General features: G+C 35.9%; 1 protein-coding gene across 1 annotated transcript in view; it reads left to right on the top strand.

Moving 5' to 3' along the window:
* LOC145260618 (uncharacterized) overlaps positions 1-13,924 on the top strand; it is a 204,443-nt gene that overhangs the window by 85,099 nt on the left and 105,420 nt on the right. The window contains exons 6-7 of the mRNA XM_080118930.1: positions 1,502-1,780; positions 11,417-11,644. Of these exons, the coding sequence (XP_079975056.1) occupies positions 1,502-1,780; positions 11,417-11,644 (507 nt within the window). The remainder of the gene's footprint in view (positions 1-1,501; positions 1,781-11,416; positions 11,645-13,924) is intronic.

Here is a 13,924-nt window from a genome sequence, read left to right as displayed (position 1 = left end):
TAGATAATAGATAGTTAGAGGTGTGAAACAGGAATAAGTCGTAGAAAGAAGGGGAAAACATATAGAGGTAGTAGTAGTAGTAGTAGTAGTATTAGTAGCAGTAGTAGTAGTAGTAGTAGTAGTAGTACTAGGAGGAGGCGGAGGCGTAGCAATGTAAGAGTAGAGTACAACGATGTAGTAACGATACAGTGAGACCAAGAAATAATCATTCACGATTAACATGCGCCCGCTGTAATGAAACAGTGGCTGTACGTAGGAGCGAACCTGGAACCGTTTGATTTCGAGGCGATGATCGTGATTTAGAAAGGCCGTCCAAAATCACTGAAAATAAAAGTGAGATTTTTGCTCGAGGATAAGATGTTTTTTGAACGCCGCGTCTGTTACGTGTACGGCACAATCACGTTGATACACCGGCTCTCGCCAGATCACCGAAGTTAAGCAACGTTGAGCCTGGCCAGTACCAGATGGGTGACCATTTGGGAAGGCTAGGCTCTGTATGTGTACCATCTGGGAAGGTTGGGCGTGGGGTCAGCGCCCTCACCCTGTAAAAACAACTCCTCGCTATAAAAACATCTACAAAAGTTGTAGATGGCTTATGTCCCTTCAGGGGATCAATGGCTATGGATGGATGGGCGTCTGTTACGTGTCTTTTGGACAGTTGTGGTATGTCTCAGTTGTTTTGGACTCTTGACGATTTATCTTTTGCTCGTAAATAGAACGAAAAAGAAGTACGAGTGCTGATACTAAAAAACAACCGTTTATTCTGTTGTTAGTGAAAATAAGGAAGTAATAATAGTAAGACTAAAGTAGTAGTAGACGTAAAAGCATAAGAATCAACAGATAAAATACATAAATGAATGACGTAAATAAGGAAGAAAAATGAAAACTTTGAATGCTGACAAAACTTAACTTGTTTCCTTTAATAATTAAAAGAAACCTTCTCTACCGCCAATAGCAATGGCAAAAAACACATTACCTGAAAGTATTTCTTTTAAACTCTTCGGTTTAACGGTCACAGGGAACATTGAACGTTGATCGCCTTTTGGATCCCGTGGCGCAGTGGATAGAGGCGTTGAACATCTACGGTTCCGGTGAGTATAGTCTGAAGATAGCGGTTTCAATCCTACGCAAAGCAAACCAGAGGGTTATTTGGCCAAAACGCGTTGAGACAACAACAGCAACTTTGAAAGGCAGTAATTACTGGGGACAGAGTTACGAAACTCAGCATTCCTAGCCCGTCGCGGTAATTACATGAAGAAGGCCAGATGATGAGTTGGCCGAAACGTGGTGAAATAACAATAACTTTGAAGATGAGAATAACAGTCCGAAAACAAATACATATATATGGACGGTTAGAATGTTAAAATGACCTCTCGGTAGGAGTCTAAAATTACATGTTATGTCTGGTATCCGTTATACTTGTTGAAGAAGAAAAAAATATATATTTACAGAAATTGTGTTAAACTGTTAATGTTAATGTACGTTTTTTTTTTATTCACAGTACGCCCCTTCGGAAACTGTTCCGGATTCGACGACCTTTTCCCTGGAAAAGATCGGTGAAAATGCCAACGTCACGGAGATCATGCAAGGCACGCAGCTAAACTTCCGCTTATTCATCCACTTTACGAATGGTACGACAGACATGAACGTGGAGATCTTCACGCCCGTCAACCAGACGGCCATCATGGTTCTCTGCCCTCCTGCCATAAGTCACGTGGGGTCTAATCTTGAACTCAACGTCGTTCCGCCAGTTTTAGAATCCAAGAGTCAGACGACATTGGTAAGCACTTCTTTCGATTGTTTAGCGCAGGAATGCCGCTCCTTTCTTCTTTGGCTGTGAATATTTTAACACATTTAATTTAATTTAGTAATTGAATAGAATTGTCCATTATTTGTTTTGTTTCGACTATTGTTCTCATCTCTACTGTTATTTGCACAAAGTCTCGATCGATGAAACCTTCGAACTTCTTCAGGGGCATCTTGTCGAATTCAGGAATCTGCACAAATCCGTGGCGCAGTGGATAGAGTCTTTGGTAATATTTAGTTGAAAAAGTTATAAGATCTAAGATTCAATTCTCAGTGCGGGCGACACTCAAAATTCAATTGCAAATTACTAAGGGTTTCTACCCCGCCATGGCCAGCGAAACGAGAGCATACTACACCCGTGGATTAAATAAAGAATTCCGTTCGAAATTCCGTGCAGATTCCCGAGTTCGACAGAAATGGTTCCGAATTTTCCAGAAAGATTTCTGAGTTCGACAGAACGATTCCCAAGTTCGACAGAACGATTCCCGAGTTCGACAGAACGATTCTCGAGTTCGACAGAACGATTCCCAAGTTTGACAGAACGATTCCCGAGTTCGACAGAACGATTCTCGAGTTCGACAGAACGATTCCCAAGTTTGACAGAACGATTCCCGAGTTCGACAGAACGATTCTCGAGTTCGACAGAACGATTCTCGAGTTCGACAGAACGATTTCCAAGTTTGACAGAAAGAGTTCAAGTTTGACAGAGAGATTTCCGAGTTTGATAGAGAGATTCTCGAGTTCGACAGAAAGATTCCCGAGTTCGACAGAAAGAGTTCCGAGTTAAACAAGACATACCTGAAAAGGTCGGAGGTTACATCGGCCGAAAAGTTGTGAAAATAACATTCAAGATGAGAACAGCAGTCCGAAGAATCCAAATAATACAAATTATCAATCCTCATCTCAAAAAATCGGAAATAGAATGAAATGATAGCTAAGTGAACCACATTGTCTTAGTTGCATGCTTTTCTAGAGTGACTAATTGACTAAGTTTACAATACAATGTGGTTTATATTGCCCTGCAGATGTAGAGAACTCACTGTTGATTTTATAAAATTATTTTTATATATAACTTGCCCGAGTATTTCGAGGTGTGGGTGGTTGTAAATGAAAACCTAAGAATAATCGAAGTAAAAAAAGAAAACAGAAAAACAAACGTTAAAACTTAAGCGAGGGGGGGGTACCCGGGCAGTGTGTGTGTGTGTGTGGGGGGGGTAATCAAAACATCGAGAAAAAGACACAAAAACGAACGATGTTAAATGTAAAAATCGAAAAAACAAAAAAGAAAACAGAAAAATGAACGTTAACACTAAAAACCAAAAACAAAAGCAAAAAAAAAAAACACGTGAAAAATGGCTTAAATAAGCCTGTTTCGATATTAAAATTTAAAAAATCTGTGGGTACCCGGGAGTTTTTTGGTGAGTGTGGTCGGTCGGGGGTGGGGGTGTTAATGAAAACCTAAGAATAAGTGAAGTAAAAAAAAAAAAAACAGAGAAACGAACGTTACATGAAAAATGGCTTAAATAACACTAGTTCAATATTTAAATTTAAAAAATCGAAAAAAAAAGGCATTTCACACCACGATTCGAACCCAAAATGTTTAGATAATGACCGAACGCTCTAACCAACTGAGCTAACACGACATACACGAATTTTAATCAGTTCTTCAACTATTTAAACTAAATCAGGTTATGACGTCATCTGACGCATGCGTAGAACCGATCTCGTCATGACAGAACGGTTTTTGTTTACCCCCCTGTAGAAAATTGTTGATTTCAGGGTGAAAAATGTAACATTTTTGGCCAATTTTTCGATATTTTTCAGGCGAAGGATGGAGCTTCAATATGATGGCAAGTTTGTGAACTTTTGTTCGGTTTGTTGAAAGTTTTTAGCGGACACACATACATACACACATTTTCGCTTTTATATATATAGACTAGCGAGGGGTACCCGGCGTTGCCCGGGTGTTTGTGGGGGTGTGTGATGTTAAATAAAAAAGAAACTGGGGGGGGGGTAGGATTGAAGCCGAACCCCTGAGGCGAAGTTTGAAAATAAAATCGGCCAGCCAGAAGTGAAAGATGTTTGAAAGTCGTCGAGCGTTACGACGACGACGATGACGATGTAAGCTTTGTTATAAGCGAAGTAAGAAAATAAAACAACGTTTTAATTAAGTGGGGTGGGTGTGTGGGGGTGGGGTGGGGGGGGGTAAAACACAAAATAAAATAACGGAAGGCAAACGAACGATTAAAACAGAAAAACGAACGAACGTTACGTGAAAATGGCTTAAATAATACAGGGTTCAATATTTAAATTTAAAAAATCGAAAACAAAAGACATCTCACATCACGATTCGAACCCAAAACGTTTAGATAATGAATCAAGGTCTTAACTACCTGCGCTAATGCGGCGTATATAAAGTTTGTTCGGTTTATCAACTATTTAAAGTAAATCAGGTCACGACGTCATGACGTCATCTGACGCATGCGTTGTTGACCCTCCCCCCTGGAGAATCTGTCTAGACATCTCTCTCTCTCACTCTCTCTCTCTCTCTCTCTCTCTCACTTCGTCTGCCTTACTCTAAAGACTGGAAAATGGCGTCTGGCTGTTTTTATTTAAAAAAAAAAACTTCCATCGTTAATATTTTTTTAAGCGTATTTTTTTTTGTTGCTTCACATGTTTGGCTTGGCTTTATTTTTCGTTTAACTATCGTATCTACCTACTTTGAATGTGGTAATAACTTTGGTTACGTTGCCATAGCGTAGAAGTTCATAGTTTAGATTTAATTATTTTTTTTTACTGATAACAACATTTTTAAATTGTAAATTCAGATCGCCATTAGAGGTTGCTGACGTCAAGATCACGTGACATGATTCAGCGGGTTTTAAATACAAGTTGACCCAAAATAAACGGCCGCGTGTATACTTTATGTAGAAGAGTTGGCGGCCGTATTTGTTGGGGCAGGTATAAATTGATTTAAAAATATGTAATGTTTAACATTAAAATGTCACTTTTTTTGGGCCACCCCTGAAGAAAATCGATCAGTTGACGCACTTCTGATGGTCACTTTGGGCCAATTTTTCGATATTTGTCGTCCGGAAGGCGGAGCTTTCATATGAGACAAAGTTTGTGAATTTTTGTTGTGTCTGTCGAAAGTTTTTAGCAGACACACAAACATACATACATACATACATACACACAAACATACACACATTTTCGCTTTTATATATATAGATGACTTTATAGTTTAAAATGCAAAAAGTATGACATCATGGTTCAATTGCGCTCTAAACATAAACATTTATTTCGAACGAGCTCCTGCTTATCAAAGAACCTACTGTAGATTTTATACGTCGGGCTTGAGCGTAATAAAACTTCTCAAATGCACTTGTGATGTAAGGCTGTATAAGAGCGTTAACTTTGCCCCAAATCGAACAGTTCCCCTTTCATCAGATATTTCGATTCATGGTTTTTCGATAATTATCGGAGCCATTCCGATACAAATCTATTTTAGAACACACAAAAACACATAAAATACATTTGTATAAAAAAAATCGGCCCAGCTGTTTCGGAGTCCATAGAGAACGAACTTACACACAGACGAAGTGCCTAAGGCGAGAATATTTTTAAAATATATGCGAATGCATACATTTACTTTTTTCATAAATGTCTTTTGTTTGTTTCAATATATAACAGGAAGTTTCATTACGCAACTCATCAAAGACAAACAAATTTCAAAGACATTCACGCATATTGAAGATTGATGAAATAACAATAAAAAAGCACGATTCAATAAGATCATAAATTTCTAAAATGTAAAACTTATTAAAAATGATATCTGAGGAAATATCACCACTATCAATATAGCCGATCGCATGAGGTAAATATCGTACGGAACCATCCTGAAATTTTATTATTCAGAGCTATGATCGTAGTTCACACGCACACACCCTACCCTACCTTAAAGGAAAAGAAAAAAAAACACAACCAGAAAGAGAGAGCGAGAGAAAGAAACACAACACATGAGTGACCACAGCCGAGGTCAGCGGCCTCGACAAGCCCAATAAAAGAGTAATAAGAATTTAACATTCCAATGAATATTAGACACTTACACCCATCCACCCCTTGGAAAAACTTCAAATGAACTACGAAAATTGCAATTTTTACATCTCCAACACATTTGAAAATAATTTCTGACGAGGACGCTTCACAGAACGTCTGAAACGCGTAAAAACGATTTCAATGATTTAAAAACATTATTACAATGATCCAAACATGAATGAAAAACCAAGACACGGAATAATAAAATAATGTTAAAAAATACACATTGTTGGTGACTACCCCCTTATTTAAATATATATATATATATATATATATATATATATATATATATATATATATATATATATATATATATATATATAAGCTTATCTGCCCAACCGGATTTATAACCTCGAATGACAATAGACTCCTTCCGATAATGGATTACCCAGGTTGTATCAACTACTCTTTTCGTATAATTATCTCCATATAATTATCCACAACCACTCAAAAAGCTATTTTCAATAATTGTGCTGAAAAGCAAAATAGCGTCCATTCGCAGCTGAACATTTTGCTAACTGCATTTCATTTCCTCTGATGATATCAGCCATTGTTGAAAATCCATGGATTAAGGAAATTAAAATAACCCACTCTATATATTGCTTTATCAAACAATAAATTCTTAACTCGAATATATGTCTCTATATGTTGTTTTTCAGAATTTAAAATTGAACCACGAAACTTATATATATATATATATATATATATATATATATACTAGCAGTTCAGCCCGGCTTTTCCCGGGCCCTATGTACTCTTAATAACTTTGTATGCATATATATATATATATATATATATATATATATATATATATATATATTAAGAGGTTTGTACTCATGTACAGGCAACCTACATTTAAAATTTATAGTGTTTGGACAAAAAATTGGCGAAGGAATTTGGTAAAGTTTTCAAAGCTCAAATCGTTGACCTTTGACCCCTTAACAAGAACATCTCTGGCCAAAATCCGATTAAAAATATTTTCCCAAATCTCAATAACCCTTGTGTTAAATCTCGAGTCTGTAGATTAAAAATTGAAAGAGTAGTATGTTAGGGAAATGTGCACACACACAGACAATATTACTTTAATAGATATAATAGATAGATTAATTCACAATTAATCTCAAACCAAAAATTATTTGCTACTAATTTACTATTATTCTTAAAACCAAACTTATGTACTATTAATTCACTGATAATGTAAACTCAACATTATTTGCTAGTAATTTACTATTGTACTCAACTCCGCACTTATTAAATATTAATTCACTATTAATCTCAAACCCATCAAATATTTTCTATTAATTTATTATTGTTCTCAACTTCAAACTTATTTACTAATAATTCACTATTAATCTCAAACCCAAAATTATTTTGTAATAATTTACCATTGTTCTCAACTACAAAACTTATTTACTATTAATTCCCAATTAATCTCAAACCCAAAACTATTTGCTACTTATTTACTATTGTTCCTAACTCCAAACTTATTTGCTCTTAATTCAGTATTAATCTCCAACCTCAAATTATTTGCTACTAGCGGGGGTACCCGGCGTTGCCCGAGTGTTTGTTTCCGGGACGGGGGGGGGGGAGTTTTAAAAAATGTTATGGTAGGTAAGTAGGAAGGATCAAACCTGGAGTCATGAGTAAAAGTAGGAAAATAAAGTGTGAAAAAAAAACCCATCTGCAACGTTAACAGTTCGGCCACTAAGAAAAGTCCATTCCAGTTGTTTAGGAAAAAAAAAAAAAAACGACTACGGTAGGTCGGTGCGAACGTGAAAATATAATGTGAATTGTCCAGCACGCTAACCACTACGCCACAGAGCACTGCAGCTTAGTTTAGTGATTTTAAATAACTTCACATGAAAGAACTACGAAGCCAAACCGGTGTTCTCTTCTCAACTGTTCCTTGTGAACGATCCCCAAACGGTGTTAAGTGGTGGCAGGGGGAGGAGGAATTTATTAGAGAGAAAATATTTTACCACTTCCATTGATCTTAACCGATTTTGGCCGTGACTTCTCAGCAGAAAAAGTATAGAAATCTAAGATTATCGAGGAATTTGAGAAATAATAAGCCTATAACACACCTCAGATATTGTTCTGCCGTTTGTGCATATTATATTTGCATGAAATATCTTGATTTTAATCCTATTAATGTCAAAATCAGCGGGAAAAAATGAGTTCATTTTATTTATATAGAGATTAATTTACTATTACTCTCAACACCAAGATTATTTACTACTTGTACTGTTCCTAACTTGCCTTACGTGTGAATACACTTTATGTAAGATTTCAAATGTTTAGACCAAAATTTGTCTGAGTAATTTAGTAGAGACCGCAGAAGTCAATTAATTTTACATTTGACCCATACTTTGACTCCGTAACATTTATTATTATGGTCACAAATCAAAACGCAAAGTGTTACCCATATCCAAGTAACCTACATTTAAAATTTTAAGTCTTTAGACCCAAAATTGGCAGAGGAATTTGGTAGAGTCTACAAAGATCAACTCTTTAAACTTTTACCTTTTCCAGCAAAATTTTCGCCCAAAACTGATTAAAATGCTTGCCAAATGTCTGAATACTTGTTATGTATAAATTTCAAATGTTTAAACACAAAATTAGCTGAGTAGTTTGCTAGACACCGCAAACATCAAATCTTTTGACATTTGACTCCTTGGCAGCTCAAATTTTCGACCCAAACCGATTAAAAAGCTTGCTCTATCTCTGAATACTCTTTATGTAAAATTTCAAATTAAAATTTGGATCCATGTCAATATAACCTACATTTAAATTGTTTAGACCGAAACTTAGCGGAGGAGTTTAGTAGACTTTTCAAAGATCAAATCGTTGAACTTTAACCCCTGACAATTTTGAGTCTAAACATTTAAAATTGTATATAACAGGTATTCAGACATGCAGCAAGCATTTTAATATGTTTTGGGGCAATGATTTGGCTTCCAAAAGGTCAAAGTTTAAAGAGTTGACCTTTGCAGATTCTACCAAACTCCTGCGCCAGTGTTGGGTCTAAACACTTGAAATTTTAAATGTAAGTAACTTGGACATAGGTCAAACATTTTATTTTGATTTAAAACCAAAACAATAAATATTAAGGTGTCAAAATTGGGGTCCAAGTTTTAAAAAATTACCTCTGCTGTCTCTACGAAATTACACAGACAATTTTTGGTGTAAAAATTTGAAATTTTACATAAAAGTATATTCACCCATAGGGCAAGTTATGAACAGTACAAAGCGCTCGAGCAAAGCCGGGCAGGAATGAAAGTAGTAAATAAGGTTGGTTTTGAGAGTAATAGGAAATTAATAGGAAATAATTTTGGGTTTGAGATTAATAGTGAATAAAGAGTAATTAAGTTTAGAGTTTAGAGTAATAGTAAATAAGTAGCAAATAATTTTGGGTTTGAGATTAATAGTTAATTAATAGCAAATAAGTTTGCAGTTGCAAAACTATTAATTAATAGCAAATAATTTTGGATTTGAGGTTAATAGTGAATTAATAGCAAATAAGTTTGGGTTTGAGATTAATAGTGAATTAATAGCAAATAAGTTTGCAGTTGCAAAAATACTAAATTAATAGCAAATAATTTTGGGTTTGAGATTAATAGTGAATTAATAGTAAATACGTTGGAGTTACCGTAAGTGACGTTGGTTTAAATTAAGGCTAGATTATTGAAAAGAGGGGGTGACTTTGAAAATATCTGCGAAAAAAGCGACCCCTTCCCTGAAAAAAAAGTGCCCAGTTGAGGGTAAAGAAATGAATGTTTTAGCCAATTCTTCGGTATTTGTCGTCTGAAGCGTTGAGCTTCAAAACGATACTGATCTTGTGAAAATCCGTCGCCTGTATCGAAGGTTTTAGGCAGACATGCAAACATACATACATGGATTTATATATTGGTAGCTCAAATTTTCGACCCAAACCGATTAAAAAGCTTGCCCTATCTCTCAATACCCTTTATGTAAAATTTAAAATGTTTAGACCAGAAATTGTCTGATTAATTTGGTAGAGACAGCAGAGGTAATTTTTAAAACTTTGACCCCTATTATAACCCCTTAACGTTTATTGTTTTTTGCTCAAATCAAGTTATTATGTTAGATCCATGTCCAAGGAGCTATATCTAAAATTTCAATAGTTTATACTCAACATTGACGGAGTAGTTTGGTAGAGTTCTCAAAGGTCAAATCGTTGAACTTTGACCCCTTGCCAGCAAAATTTCTGGTCAGAAACGGATTACAAAGATTTTCCCAAACCTTACTACCCTGTATCTCAAATTTCGAGTCTGTAGACTTAAAATTGGCAGAGTTATTGCGTAGGGAAATGTACACAGACAGACACACACACACACACCAACACAGACACTTTCACTTATATATATATATATATATATATATATATATATATATATATATATATACATACGTGTGTGTGTTAATATTCAATATAAAATTTGTTCTGTAATAATAACTACGAAATCTGCATGTGTCTATATATATCTGTAATAATAACTACGAAATCTGCATGTGTCTATATATATATATATATATATATATATATATATATATATATATATATATATATATATATATATATATATATTAAATGTATTTTACGCCCGCATGGTTGACCGCGTCCCTGCTGGTATTAAAAAGAAAGAAAATGAATTTATTTCCACCGTGATCGGGTTTCCTAATAAGTTTTTAATATTTTTATGAACCGATGCTTTGGACTTAGAACTCAAATTTATTATTACTAATCATGTTCTTTTTGAGTTAGCTCAAACGGTAGTAATCGCGACTGAGTGCTAAATGTTTTGATTTCGATTCTAACTGATGGCAACGAAGTAATTTATATATATATATATATATATATATATATATATATATATATATATAGTCATCCACATACACTATTGTTTCGTTGTATCACAAGTAATTAGTGTGACTAGAGAAGCTCCTTTCTCCAGCCATGGATTGAACCTAGAACCATCGAGTTGATTGTCGGCAGCTCTGCCATAAGGCTACCAATCAGTGCTTCCAAATATCCCTCATTAAGTGCCTATTAAAGAAAAACTTGCCCATCGATTCACAGTGCTCGAACTACTAGTTTGTTTTAAAAAACGGACAGTGAACTTCAATTAATAACCAAATGAAGCATCGGATAAAGTACATTTGCGACAGTGCTCAACCCAAATAAGTCATACAGTACAACTGTTTCGTTGTATAAAAACACATCAGTGCACGCGCGCGCGTGTGTTTATGTTTGTGTAAATATTCAGTAGAGAATCTGTTCTGTGATAAAAAGTACGAGATATGAATTGAAATATATAAAGAGTATTTTACAGCCAGCAAGGTCGAAAGCCCCCTCCCCAACTAATAGTAAAAAGAAAAAAAAAAAATTCCTGGCATCATGATCGGGTTTCTTCATAATTTTTATATGTTCACGAACCGATTGCTTTGGACTTAGTTATCATACTTATTATTTAATACTTTTCTTTTGCAGTTTGACCGTGCCGTGTTCAATTTTGGCAATGTAACCAACAGCATTAAAGACGTAAACCAGGCAGAGAATAGCATTCTTCAAATCGATTTTAATGCAACCATGATCAGCCCGGCGACAAGTGCGAGTATCAAGGATAAGATGTTCTGGGTGAGCGCCGGTGCCGAATACAACAATCAGAACGACATATGGGTGGGACAAAGCATGTACATTGCGAAAGAGACCGATAAGGTATTGCTACGACTTTTTTGTTTTAAACCTTCTCTTGGTTCGATTTTCTTTCTTCCTCTTTTGAGTGTGGGTAGAAATGCGATGCGAACGTTTAAAGTTTGTTTGTAAACGCTACACCCTTTGCTTTCGTTTAGCTTACTCTTCTAGTGAGCCGTTTATACCTGCCAAATTTGCTTTGTATAGATCAAACACACAGACACTGAACAAGTTGTGTTCTACCACACACACACGCATGGAGTGGAGCACGTGCAAACATCACATAACTTTGATACGCATGCATTTCCTGTGACCTTTGAGATAGCCTTCCGTTTCGCAGATTTTTTTTGTACAGATTTGTTGAACGAATTTCCTGAGCTCAAGAAATTCGTTCAAAAGATCTGCAAAAATTGCGTTTGATGAGCTGTGCGGATGCTTGGTGTCAAGCAAAAAAGAGGGAAAAGTCAAGGGAAACGGAAGACTATGTCAAATGTCACAGGAAATGCATGCATATCAAAGTTGTGTGATGTTTGCACGTGATCCACTCCATGCGTGTGTGTGCAGTAGCACAGCTTGTTCTGTGTCTGTGTGTTTGATCTAGACAAAGCAAATTTGGCAGGTATAAACGGCTCACTATACTCTTTCCTTTTCATTTTTAGCTTTTTGTACCAAGGAAAGTGGGAAGCAGTTAAAACATTAGCTTTGTGATACGCCCCTTCCTTCCTGAAATAAATAAAATATTATTTCACATAAACGTGCGGATTCTAGAATTTTCAACAATAATTATTACCCGCTCGTTTGAAAAGATACTGTGGTTAATATTGTAAAGTGGCGGAATCTGGAAATTGGATGACTTCGAAAATATTGGATGTTATTCACATACGCATATGCACATAGCAGGCGGTTCTGAGTATCGCTTATCGGGTTGATGCAAACCGAGAGAAACAAAGTCCGTTAACAAAGAAACCGCCCCACATTTTGATTTCTTACGTCAATGGCCAAAACAAAGAGAAGATGGAATTTGGTCAATGAAAACATACGAACAAAGAACAGACAGAAGACAGCACACGTATAGCATACGCGTGTGTGTCGCATTTTGTTGCCGCCAACCCTCATACTTTCACACGCTCTCTCTCTTTCTCTCTTTTCTCCTTATCTTTTGCTGGTGCCACTTGTCACAAGCTAAAGATTGACTTGTTTATCTAATAAAAACATATGTTTCTTTTTATACTCTTTTTTTTACCTCAAACAAAGCATATTGCCACTTGGACGTAAGCGGCTACTAATTGTGATCATGAATAACAGGGGACTGTGGAGAGTTGATCAGAGAAATGTTTGTTCGCATTACATTGAAACTTCTGCAGATTAGGACAGTCAGAGAAAGAGGAAGCAAGGATGGAGTTCCAAAGTCTAGCAGTCCGAGCGAAGAAACTACTAGAGTAGAAGGCATTCTGGCATTCAGTGATTTGAAAAATGAAGTGGGAGATTGTGTTGCTTGTCGCGTAAAGAAATTTGCTGGAATTCTAGATGATTTTTAAGGAAGAATTATTCGATCGACTTATTTAATTAAAAGTTTATTTGAAAATGGACTGTATGATAAAGCTTCCTGAAATGTTGACTGAGGTGCATTTACAAAAAGTTGAATTAATTCTTAAGAAGAAAAAATTTCCTTGGTCTAGAAAGATCTCTCTTTCATTATAACTTAAATTTTCTCAAGATGTTAAGTACACAGAACTAATCGTTAACTAATATAACTCCCATGTGTGGTGGGAGTAGATTAATTAGACAGAAACACGTGTGCTTATCCCATGTCGTCCGGCCGAAAAAGGGTCGATCTAGAAAGGGAATTCTGGGAATGCATTTCTTTGTATCTCTACGCTTATGGCCAAATCACTACTCGGCTATGCTGAAGAGTGTGTTAGCAACCGTGGCATTGAGATATAGTGTCACACAGGAGTATTTACATGGACGCTGCACAAGGGCGATGTATTTATCAGATCACATTCCATTAAAGTTCTTGCAAAATAGGCACAAGATGCAACATCGTGTCCATTTTTTATTTTTTTTTGCTGCAGTCGCTTATTATGTAGTTTATTATTATTATTATTATTATTATTATTATTATTATTATTGGCTCAGAAGGAGCTTCCACACCAGTCATCAAAGACCTCTCCTTGAAAACAGCCTGTGGTATTCACTGGAAGCTGAGTGACAACAAGTCTCCCCAGATTTCCAGTACCCTCCATCTCTTTCCATAACATTCGCATATAAATTTGCATTATCGCAACAGCTGATTGCCATTGA

Source organism: Euprymna scolopes, chromosome 36, assembly GCF_053919585.1.
Source record: "Euprymna scolopes isolate OS-2025 chromosome 36, ASM5391958v1, whole genome shotgun sequence".
NCBI lineage: Eukaryota > Metazoa > Mollusca > Cephalopoda > Sepiida > Sepiolidae > Euprymna > Euprymna scolopes.
Note: the sequence above shows the minus strand (reverse complement) of the source record. Positions and strands in the feature narration are given on the sequence as shown.